The sequence below is a fragment of the Colletotrichum destructivum genome, chromosome 1, assembly GCF_034447905.1.
Source record: "Colletotrichum destructivum chromosome 1, complete sequence".
Taxonomy (NCBI): Eukaryota; Fungi; Ascomycota; class Sordariomycetes; order Glomerellales; family Glomerellaceae; genus Colletotrichum; species Colletotrichum destructivum.
Genome location: NC_085896.1, coordinates 324,814 through 337,369, shown reverse-complemented (window position 1 = coordinate 337,369; position 12,556 = coordinate 324,814). Strand labels below are relative to the sequence as shown.

At 55.5% G+C, this 12,556-nt stretch overlaps 1 protein-coding gene across 1 annotated transcript; it reads right to left on the bottom strand.

The window, feature by feature from the left end:
* Positions 1-4,532: 4,532 nt before the first annotated feature.
* CDEST_00108 (uncharacterized protein) lies at positions 4,533-5,722 on the bottom strand (the record flags this gene model as incomplete). The annotated part of the gene is made up of 1 exon (XM_062916267.1): positions 4,533-5,722. The coding sequence occupies exon 1, from the start codon at positions 4,845-4,847 to the stop codon at positions 4,533-4,535; it is 315 nt and encodes a 104-aa protein (XP_062772318.1). The 5' UTR covers positions 4,848-5,722.
* Between the last annotated feature and the right edge of the window lie 6,834 nt (positions 5,723-12,556).

The following is a 12,556-nucleotide window of genomic DNA, read 5'->3' as shown; positions in this document are numbered from 1 at the left end:
CCCGTGCGCGCCATGGTCTGTTCCCCCTTTGGTCCATCTGGTCCCTCTCAGCCATATGCTTGTTCACATTCATGCCTGGCGTTGGCGACGGGATTTCAAGATGCGATACCGATTCGCCAACAAGCCACCGAGCAAGCCCGCCCGGCCCTGCTTTGTAGGTCTCGTCGCACGGAGCCCTGTCCGATTGCAAGATAGACGTGCGACAGCTGTATCGGAGAGGTCGGACAGCTCGGCAGACGCGTGAGCCTCCTAGGAGCTTAATCGACGGGTGCCAATCAGCAGACAGCAAGCTGCAGGCGCGAAAAAAAGGACGAAATCAGACCGACTGACCGACTGACCGACCGACAGACTTTCTTGCCCATTTAACATACCTGAGTATTCGGCCAGAAATCGTTCCTATCATGCTAAAAAGGTCAACCAGATACCCCGGGCTTTCTTACAAACGTACAAGGCATCGCATGCCAGTCCGGCCGGAGGGATACCCAATAAGACTGTGACCCGCAACTCGTCGCTTTTGGCCCATTGATTGTGTCGTTAAGCCAAAGTCATTCGCCGCACCATCAAAGTCGCCGCATTGCCGTGCGATGGCTCTCACAGCTCATCTCGAATCCACGGATACCTTGGCCTCATGTCTGCCTGTCTGTCTGCGTGGCTGTCTCACTGGCTGGTACCTCGGGGCCGGTGTTGACTTCATCTCCTGATTTCGCACGGAGCCCAAGATACCTGTATCCACAATTCTAGGGAACCAAGGTCAACCCACGTCCAGTCGCATCACTCACACTCGACCGGCCGTTGGTTGGCTGTCGGTGGTAAGGTGGATTGGATGGAGCATCCCGTGCTGGGCGCTCATGGCCCGGGGTTCTTCCAGAGGCAGGCCAAGCCTGGCTGGGGGTCAGAGTCCGCTGTGAGAAATTGAGTTTCCCACTGGTGCTCAGCTGGGACATGATCCGAAGCGAAGACGGTGTGTGTGTGTGTGTGTGTGTGTGTGGGAAGCCCGGGGAGGCTTGTAAGGTATGTGAGTGCTAAGCTAGGTAAGCTAAACCGAGTACATCGTAAAGTGTTAGTTGAGTCTGTTTCTGTATGTCTGTAAGAGGGAGAGAAAGAGAGAGAGAGAGAGAGTGTGTGTGTGTGTGTGTGCTTATCCCTGTCGCACACCTCTCCGCCTGGTATGCGTACAAGTACGGCCAAAAGCAAGACGCAACCTTTTTGTTACAGCTAGGGACACTGGTGCATGGCTCTCGGTTTGCTCGGCATTGACATGGAGGATCGAGTCCAGCGTTGTAGTGTACCTGACTTGGAAACGTCAAAAGTCGCTGCGGCCGTCGACAATTCGTTTTCGACAAGAGCACCGCAATCGACCCAGCCCCCAAGGACAATTGCGTGGAATTACGAAACGAGAGCTGTCCGCAGTCGGTCCCCTGGCCTCTGGAGTTGGCATGCTGACAATTGCGGCCGTCAGCTCCGACCAATGGCAGTTGTCTCCGAGGCTGGGTAGAAGACCGATGGCCGGAGGCAGGAAAGATTGCCCCTCCTTTCCTCCTTGGTGTGTTGGAGGGGTAATTAGGTAGTCTGGGGGGGGGGGGGGGGGGCAAGGAGGCAGCTCTTGTTTGGTGGCAGGGGAGAGGAAGAAGAAGAAACGGCTCCCAAGCTGGCTTGGGGGGAGGGCAATTGGGTACATCGGTACCGACAGACGCCGATCAGGGTTCTCCGTATCCAACACGGTGCCCGCTGTGGTCAGTCACTGGTCACTGTCCAGTTGGGTCAGGCAGGTCAGGTACAGAGTCGTCTCAGTCAGCCCATTGTCTTGTACAGAGCCTCGCGGGATTAGTTGTACCTCGGGCCACGCGACTGCTATATGTGTGTAGGAATAGCAAAATGTCGGGTAGAGCAGGTACCGAAGTTTCTTGTTGTTGTGGATGCAGGTGAGGCATGTCGTATTGGTTCTGTAGACTGTATATAGGTAGGTAGTCTGTAGGTGGCCGGGAGAGGTAACGTGCTGTATCTTCGGCAAGGGGGGGGGGTTGGAGTTGTTCATCGTCAGCCAATCCAGCTGGGGGATGCAAAAAACCCACGATGCGGAAGCTATGGTGATGACTGGTAAGGTATCATCGGAGCGGCAAGGTGAGGTCAGACCAGTCGTGGTTCGTCACTCGTCGCGTCGAAGGCGGATGGCGAAGCGAAGACAGACAGACCTGCCGCCCGTGGCACTTCGAGAGCTCCACGCCGATATGCAACAAGGGTTTCGTTCCGAGGCTGAAGTCTCTCTCTCTCTCTCTCTCTCTCCCTCTCTCTTCTCGACGGTAGCGCGGTGTGTACCGCTGCACGGCCGGATTGCTTGCATATGTCTGCTTGTTCATGTTGTTGTCATTGTCGTTGTTGTGGTTGATGCTGCTGCTGCTGCACCAGGCCCGTTTCTGGTTATGTTCGCATGGTGCATGTCGCCGCCCAATAGATCACATCAATCAGCATGATTATCAGCCGCGGTGGCTTCCGGAATGGATATCATTGGTAACGCACAACAGACGCAAGTGCAGGCGCTTGACCGAGAGGACCTTGGTTTGGATGATACAGTAGCGGCTGGGCCAGCGGGAAATGTGGAAACGTGCCGGACCTTGGGCACTGTAGTGTATGTACGGATACAGAGTAGGTAAGTGCAGTGTAGTGTATCCGCAATGCAGTGGGAGGATGAGGTGGAGGAGGAGGTGGTGGTGGTGGTGGTGGTGGTGGTGGTGGATGGGTAGGCTAACTAGCCAGAGTGAGCCGGTCGGTTCGCAAGAAACCCACTGGGCGTTGTCGCGAACCGTTCCCTGACTGGCTGACCCGCGGGTCGCGAGGATGCTGTGAAGTACAAGACGAAGGTAGTGCCCTGCCTCTTGCGCCTTAGCGCGCCTGCAGGAAACGCAAAGCTGCGGCAGCTCCAGTGCGATTGCAGGCTGGCAGCAGCTACCATAGCAGGGCAAAGTGCAGGGCCAGGGCCAGGAGCAGCACGCACCACCATAAGCATTTCCAGCATCACAGGACTCGAAGCCAGCAAAATCCGAAGTTGCGTCGTCGTGGTCGATGGACTGTACTGTGGGTATACGATAGCACATCTGTATGTGGGTGTTGAAGAGGAAAACGTTTGTAGGCGATTACAAAGCAAGGCAAAGAGTGATGTATAGACACCAATATACCTAAATAGATATCTGTACAGAGAGGGTCGGGTACGTACAGACACACACATCCATACCTGTACATAGGCAGATATGCACAAATCATTTGTGGTGGGCGGGACAGAATTCGCACTGTATGAGATACGTACTGCTTAACGCGTTTGGCATGAAACCAAAGGTACGTACCTCGCTCAACATCCCGCCTAGGTAGCACAGTGCAAAGCTCAGCTCGCCCCCCATCGGAGCAGCCACGGCCCATACTTTGGGATAAACGACCCAATGAACCCAATGGACAAATGGGAACCCACCTCAGCTGCAACAAGCATAGGACCCCTGCTGCCTTTTGCTCCTCGGGCCTTCCTTCTCGCCCGTCCGTCTCCAGACGGAGAAAGATTGGGGCTCTCGCTCTCTCTCTCTCTATCATTCTCTCTACAGTGCGGCCTCAGTCTCCGAATCCGCATACCCACTTCTCATGTACCTGTAGGCACCTGCAGGCGTCTCTCTGTCTCTTTCGTTTTATTCTATGTCTTTTTTTTTTTTTTTTGATTTTTCTTCAAATTTTCCCATCCTCAGGTTATTGTTTTTTCTTTCTTCATTGCCTTGCCTCTTCCACTTCCTCTCTTTGTCTCTCTCTTTCCCCCACGCAACGCAACATCATCACCACTCACATCCTTGAGTTTGGTCTTGGCCTTGCTCTTCTCTTCCGACTCGGCCCGTGTCTTCGATCCACATGTCGCCGCAGGACCCTGTCGCTTCTCCATCATCCATCGACAATCGTTGCTACAAACCACCACCAGTTCTTCAACACGCAGGGCCAGCCCCGATCTGACTGTTGACTTGGTCCAATCAGCGGCTCTCAGTCCCCCCCCAGAGGCCCCTAGTAAAAGGTCATAGCTTGCATGGCTCCGCCAGGAGTTGGAGTTGGAACAGCTGACGGCAGTAGCCTGAGCCTCTCCTCGGCGCGAGACGGAGACGGGGACGGATATCGGTAGCGCCACGGGAAGCCCAGCCACCGGTTTGGGTCCATACCGTCCATACCGTCCATGCGGCCCTTACGGAGTCCTTTCCCAGCGGCGAATGTGTGCTACTTTGGTCGATCATCCTTCACATCTCGCCGCCTTCTCATTCGCCACAACATAGAGACAGACGTTATGCATACGATGAATTCCCAAATGGCTGTATACTGAAATCGCGCAGCATGCCTTGGAGCGCACAAGTCGCGGCCGCCAAACTTATCCCCCGTTGGCCAGCCCGACGACGACAGCGACGACGACGACGATGCCAACGACTTCACCTCATCGCTTGACCAACAAGCTCTCGTCATCCGTCACCATACGGATACACGAACCGAGTCCGTCATCATTCTGTCGTTTCCCCGTATCACCGCCACCACCGACGGCCGTTCCTCGTCACAATCGGATTCTTCATTGCTCCTTGTACACAATCACGGCTTTGTCTCGCCATCAATGGGAAGACTAGGGACGCGAGACACTGATGCCACTTATCTCCGCCCGGCTGCATATGCCCACCGGTATCCGCCGCCCGTTGCTCGTGCGCCAATGGCACGGACGGAGAGACAGACAGACAGGCTGATTGACTGACTGGCGGCCTGTGTGACAACCGCCTCATCGTGAGGATAAGAGTCACACGGACCCTAACAGGGCATGCCTGGTCGTACCCGCGATCCAGATCCATCCGGCCCGCCAGAGGGCTGCGTCGCACTATTCTGTCTTTGCAACTTTACACCCGAGTGTTTGCTTTACACCGGCCCTTGGCTGGCCGACTCGCGAGATGGCATCGTCTTGGATGCGTTGTTGGTGGAGCCTATGGACTTTTTGGACTCTTCCATGCAATCTTGCCTGCCTTGCTTGGCGTTTACCGACCTTTGGCAATGGTCGGAACAGGCGCCGCTACCAGGCCAGGCCGCCTTGAAACCCTGTCCCGTCTGTTTCTGTGTCTCGTCTCGCGCAGCTTTGGAAAATGAAAGAATAGCAAAGTCCCGTGGGATGCGAACCATGCTGGTATCTAAGTCGAGTAGCATCTGGATATCGCCGGCCCTCGAGCGCATAAACCTCCGATCAGTACGGGATGCTCTATTAATAACGGCTCCAAACCCCGAGGGACAAGTCGAGACCCATACCTGCCCGATAGTCTTATCCCAGCCGCCTTGGTTTAGGGGACACACAAAAAAGAGACAGCAAGAGAGAAAGAAAGAGCGCGCGGCAAGGGGAGAGACCACAAACCATCTCGAACCCTCAACCTCAGGTACTGTACTACAACGCAGGGCCTCAGACAGTGTCTTTCGTGTCTGAAGTCCACTGTGTCTCGTTGATATGGGCCGGGGTGTGTGTGGCACACCTTCACACGCTGCTGTTACGTCGGTGGAGCTCCGAGGTTGCAAGCCCGAATTGGACGACAGGAAATCGCAAAAATCCCTAGCTGCAAGTCACTGGGGAGAGAGTGGCTTGGCCATCCACCTCCCCATTGTATTGTTCGACAGCGAATCGCCCGTGTGGGCTTCTGTGATCCCCCGGGGACCCTCGCAGCACTAATTAGCCTCTGTGAACGACAGGTCACGCCGATGGGGGGGCGGGGGGGGGAGCCCGTCTGGTCTCTCCAGGCTTGCCCTGGGCCAGCCCTCGTTCGTTCACGCGCGTTATCCGATGGGTACTCGACTGTCATTGACGATGGATGGATGCTCTTCACAAGATCCAGACTCGTCGAATCTCTCTCTCAGCTCGCTTACCATACCCGCATCACCTTTGTCCTAGACCAAATTCAAAGACCCCGTTGCTCTGCGTCATACAGCCCACAACGTTGAAACACACCTTGCTGCCATCCCAAAGGGCGAGAAAGCGGCTGGGGCAGAAGCCAGGGCAATAGTGCAGACGCCGGTGATGCCGCCGACATGTTGACAGCGCCCACGCCACGACGTACCGCACGGCGACGCCTGGACGGGTCAGGGCATCACAGCGAGCCGAGCCTATGAAGGAAGACATGGTGTATCCGATTTCCAAGTCCGGAACGATGGCACTATGCAGTATGGGGTATCAACGGCTTAACATGCCACCCCTGTTGCACACACTCCGTCTTTTGTCCTTGTGACCTCTAGGTCATCTCGGGGGGTGGTGGGTGGCGGCGGTCGTAGAGACTGGGAGAGGGATTCGAGTCTAGGACACCAGCCTGCTTACTTAAGGGAAGCGGACATACCCTGTATAACCCTTGGGCAAGCCAACGATCTGCACGCTCCCTGTTTTGGCTAGCCTAGCGGCACCGCTCGCTGGTGGTCTCGAGGGGCGTTATTTATGGCAGTGCTTTGTACAGAGTACTGATCACGGGAACGGGATGCAGCTGCCAGCCTGCCACTGCTCTATCTCAGACACGCCGGCCTCCATCGACTGACCGGGTTCAGGCCGACTCACGAGAAGACGGTGAGCAGTAATACCGCAGTTGTGGGCGGGCTTGTCTAATTCAGCATCGACATCCACGTAAGGACTACAGGACGGATACATTGGTGGTGACTCTTTCAACCCACGCTGGGAACGGATGCCCTTGGATCATTCCTGTCCTGTAAACCAATGTAACAACTGTCGTCGGATCGCATTCTCCTTAGCAGGCTGGTCCATCCATTACAACCCAATTAAATCTCGTCGGTGCATGACTGAGCGGTCAATCACCCGCCTTGGTCTCCCTGCCACAGAGCGGCCGTGGGCCAATGGGTATGCGGTGCTAACTATACCAAACTGTTGATGCCCAGGGCTTTCTCTATCCAACAATCCCACAAGGTCGCTGTCTCGTCTCAATGTCAAGTCCAGCACGCTTCTCCAACCAAGGTCGACCGGGTTCGGCAACCGTCCGTTGTGCCTGGTCTCGATGGGTGGGCAAAGCATCGCACATACTTCCACACAGGACAACGTACGTATATACAGGCATGTATCATCAGCACGTCCCACGCACACCATCTGCAGCCGTGGGGTGGTGGAATGACAGCAAGCAAGGGTCCTGGATGGTTATGGAGTGGTGGTCGGGCTGGTGGCCGTTGACGCAAGGTCTCAGCCTATCGACGGGGAATCCTACGAGGCATGTGGCGGAGTATCCGACTGCGAAACAAAACGAAAGCTTGCGGAACTCTCTCCTTTTCCCTTTTCTTTTTTTTTCTTCTCTTTCTTTCTCTCTGCCTGGTTGGCATTCTACAGTAGCTCTACAAGCTTCCGAGGCTTGCCGGGTCATGTCCCACTGCCGTCGTGGCCACTACAAGAGACTTTGTAATTTTTTATTTTTTTATTTTTGCGGCGGTCAGAACTTCAGAAGCATCATCCAACCTTAGCCCGCGGTGGACTTTGATCCATGTGCGAGCCATGGATGGTGGCAAAAGACTGCAGAGGCTGCTACTTGTTGGTTGCTCTGATCAGGCCTTGGCTGGCGTACACGAACTATCTCTCTCGCTCACTCATTCTCGCACGCATATAAATATGCGTAGAAATGCAACAAGCGACGGAGAATAAATAGTATCGGGTTGCAGCACAATCTGCCTACCTGGCTCCCTTCCGACACAAGAGGACACCATCGGTTTACCCGTGTCTGCTGCGACATGTACGACATATTCGCTGCTCGGCACCGTCACCCTGCTCCGGAACGGAAGCGGTTCTCCAACTTTCCCCAAAATTACCTCTCACAATCGCTGGGCATCGGGCTACTGTACTAACAGCATGTTCCTGGTGTATTTTATTCGTACGGAGTATGTCCTGGACGCAGGACGGAGATGCAACTATTACCCACTGCAACCCTACCCCGGCGACGACGATGACCTCCTACCCACCCCCGCCCCTGAGCTCGTCCATGTTGGAAGAGACTTTACGCACACAGTAATTGTATCAGTATCCAGTATCCAGTGTCCGTAGAGCTACGGGAGCTGCGACAGCTGCGAGAGCTGCGAGAGCTGCAAGACGGGGGGCGTGTGCCCTATCTCCGGCCGTGTCTGGACTTTGACCGACGCAGCAACGCAGCAACGCAGCAACGCTAACATGGGCCGCCATTGCATTGCATTTGCCTCGACCTGCCGATCCACGCCGTGTTGGAGTTTGGAGCTTGGAGCCTGGAGCCAACGGCATGTCACCGAGAGGAAGCAAGGTCGTTGTTGAGGCTGTGCAAAGGGACATGTGTGACCCAACCGCCCACCTACCTACCCGTTCATCAGAAGGATGCCATTTGCTAGGCCCGGCGGCTTTTTCCTGGTTCAAAAGGACGAATCGAGGAGACACAGGCTGGCTTTCTGCAAGCTTGGTGTAAGCCCGCCGACTTTTACCATGATCAACCCCGATGTCAAGCGCCAGTGACAAATGCACGTCGAGAACCGACGTTCCTGGGCCACGACGCCCGCTACCACCCCCCCCTTCCTATCTACTTCCCGTCCTCGTCCACGTTTCTTGAACCCTGCATGACAGACAGCTAGGGCCACGCACACTGACCCCAAACCCGCCCACACTATGAAGGATGGCAAGATGGATGGATGGGTGGGTGGGTAGACGAAAGGAGGGACGAGAGCACCCAAGCTTGTCCAATCCCTTTAGCGTCAGAAGTGTCACACGGTACGGCACCGGGGAACGTATCAAGCATGCCCGGGCTGCTTGAGCAATCGGCAATGAGAGAAAAGAGAGAGAGAGAGAGAGAGAGGAACAGAGAGAGGGAGGTCCCTTTCTCCAGCCGAGCAGGCTAGCCAGCATCCAGCCATCGAGCCACCCCAGTGATGGGAGGCAGTCTCCGAATCGAACCCCAAACCCCGTCAGCCAATCTCATCACTGTCTCAAGCAACTTGCATCAATTGCTGTCAAATTGAGAAGAAGCCGGAGCACCTTCATTCCCGTCAAATGAGCCCGGCTGACTGACACCCCTGGCCGATATTGTGTCGATGGTCCCCCCTCCCTTCGCGCTGGGTTGGCCCCCCCCCCCCCCCCCCTCTCCCCCCCCTGTCTACCCCAGACTTTTTCCAAAGTGAATCTGTTCTCGGACCAGCCCACGACATGCAAGCATCTTCGGGAATTAAGAGACAAAAAAACAGTCCGGGAGCGAGCAATCTCAATCTCTTGTTGCTCGTTCACCGAGAAGGGTCGGGTCTCTTGCGTCCACGAGGGGCCGCCCCCAGACCGGTTAGCAGTTCTCGGACGCCCTTCCCTAGGCATGTCATCTATCTGTACTTTGTAGTCTCGCTTTCTCTCCTTCTCTCTCTTTCTCTTTGTCTCTTTGCTGTTGACGCCGCGCGCCTGCATGCTCCATGCTTAATGCTTCATGCCGCTTATGCCAAAGAAGCCCTGCGTGTAACGTGCTCAGGAGGGCCGGGTGACGTAGCCCTGCTGCTGCTGCTGCTGCTGCTGCTGCTGCTGCTGCTCCTCCAGATCCCGACCTGAAGTACGGGTGATGGTGGTGAACCGTCGCCATCGGCATCGGGGTCGCGGGCTTGTTTCGTCCTCTGGTTTGTCAGGGCTGATCCATCTAATCGCAGTCCGATGAGACGAGAGAAACCCGAAATAAAACGTTTCGTCAGAGCTCGCAGCCGCATCCTGGTTGTCCCCGGCACGCCAAGGCGAATCCAGAGGAGCACATGAAGCGTCCGTCCGGTTGGGGAACCAAGTAAGCACTGTGAGTATCTGTAGGCTGCCTGTAGGGTCTGCGAGCGAAGCCCGTCACATTCAACATCTAGCTCACCTGTCTACGGGAGGCTTCGTTCACACTTGGACCGATATGAAGTCCTGTTCTCGGGCGTCTGGTTATCACTTAAGAAAGAATGAGGTATATCCGAATACTGAATAAACGGAGCAACGTCACAGTAGTTGCGACTGCCAACGGACGGCCATTGTGACGGAGTATTCCCCGTCGACTCTGCCGTCTGTTCCGAACATGTCCCGCCTGAGCTGCCACAGTGGGAAACTTAACTGGGGGGTGGGTGTTTGGCTCCCCTCGCCGTCTGCATATGTAACGGACGACAACGACGACGACAACGCCGCCGCCGCCAATGTCACTCGGGAATAAGTCTGGCATCCGGTGTTGGTGATTATCGTTGCTTATCCGATGGAGGAGGAATCGACTTGGCCCGTTGTCGTCACCACCACCACCACCACCACCCATCACAACCACACCTCATACCACCTGAACATACATTGTCTCGTCGGCGACGGCGGCGGCATGTCATTCTCCCAAGACGATTAGGCCAGACCATGACCGACATGCCGGTCTTTTTGGATATCCACACTCCGACCCTGCCTCTCCGGTCGTAAATCACCAGCAGACCGGAGGGATCGCCGGCAGGTCTGCAAGATTCTTCAGGTTCTGCGAATGTTCGTTGAGCTGCACTCGCCACACTAACCCCCCCCCCCCCCCCTCCCTCCCAACGAACTATGACGGTTTGGATATAGCGCAGCAGTTCGACAATCCCACCCGTTGTCCGTTTCTCGCCACAATTTGGATGATTGGTTCTGATCTGCCTGTTGCGCTTTGCTCCAGCGAATACATGCCGTGGCTTTGGTTGTGTACGTTGACCCACACACACACACACACACACACACACACACACACACCTACATACACACACACACATACACACACACAAACATACACACACACATGTACATACACACACACAGGATGAGGGTGTGTGTGTGTGTGTGAAATGTCGTTGGCCATGCGCATCTCATCGTTCCACGTCGCGAAACGATGGCTTCTTTTGCCGCTACCAAGCTACCATCAAGCCAAGCAAAACGTCACAAGAAGGGAAAAAGGGTCCCGCCACCGCCGGCCAGGCCCCTTTTACCACGCCATATCGTTATGGGCCAATTCATTCGTCACTGGGTGACACTACTAGGCCGCCTGGCTGCAGACTGCCGTTCCTGGAATCGACCGACCCGGAGTTATGTCAACGTCGAACCTTGAACCACGCCACGCCGAGTCACGGTGGTGCGGCTTTCTTTGTTCTAGCCTCGGGGGAAGAATCTCCAAGGTCGTAGGAGCTGATGATATCCCATGGACCACCAGCAGCACCCCGCCGCGCGCCGGCCAGCCTCCTAGTGCCGGTTGAATTAATGACATACGAGAAGTGGCTAACGGACGTTGCCAGTCTTGGCCTCTCTTCTCACGTGTTTGTCCATCTCTCTAGCTGAAGCCCCAGAGCCCAACGTCTGCTTCATCCATGGCCGAGTTTCACGGGCTGCCCTCGGCCTCGTTTGAACCGAAGTTGATGTCCGCGCTACCGGGAAAAGGGGGGCTACGCCCGGCCAGTTCGCCCAGCCCACCAGCCAGGCCTGCCCGAGGGCGTGTTCACCGGCCGCCGCCCCTTTCGGCCTCGTCGATCGGTGCCGATCTTGCGGTATTCGGCCAAAAGTTTCCTTTGATGGGGGGGACGTAAACGAGGTGGGAAACTGGCTCGCGGCACCGCGGCGATGGCTCGGTGCCCTGGTCCGGTATAACTGACATACTGTGCGACATAGGTACATACATACGTATCGATCGCTTTCGTATGCAGTCATGGCAGTTTCTGGCATAGTCCCGTGCGGCGCGGGCGAATAGCATGGTGGGTGGGTTTTCTTCGGAAAGCTGAGAATGTCGACAATACGTGGCTGGGAGCGGTCTCTCTTCCTCCTCGGGGTCTCTCATCTTGCATTCTGTTCCTCCCCCCCCCCCGGTTGATGATCCCTCGGAGGTTATCGGCAGTTGGGTGTGTCGGACAAGTCTTCTTGATGGGCCTGGCCACCACCCGCCGATCGCTGTGGTGATCGGCCATTCTGCTTTTGCCGACGACGGCGCAACGGTCGTGTGGGTTGGTGGTGACGAAGCTTCCAGAACACTCGGCTCAAGCCATGATTGAGACCGAGGAGACGATTGATGTGCTGCGATGACGTATACTGTCCTTGGTTTTCATGATGTTGCTACTATGCTGGAGGTGGGTTGTGAGCTTCGTGTCACCATCATCGCCGTCGAAAAAGACTGACTTGGTGTCACGGACAGGTCCACGGTCTCCGGGACTCGGGACGTTGGCAATGTGTCAAAAGTCTGCACCGCTGTCTCTGTATTCTGGTGTAAACACGAACACCACTGTTCTCTTTTCTCTGGCTATGTGATCACACAGAATGATACATCCGTTGAAAAATACTGCTGGACCAAACACCCATTCTCCATACATCCATCGCCTAAGCATATTCACAGGACCACATGGAATTTCTGTCTTCCCGACGACCTCGACTGGACTACTTCCACTTTACTTTTGCTATATATGTACATACCATTTCCATGGTTTCGAAAACGAACAAAACGTACTTGATATGCCCGCGAGCATCTGGAGAACCTTTTGCCGTCCATGACTTCCCGCCGTAAACACCAAACGCCATACCATATGCACGAGCACATATGGAAACATT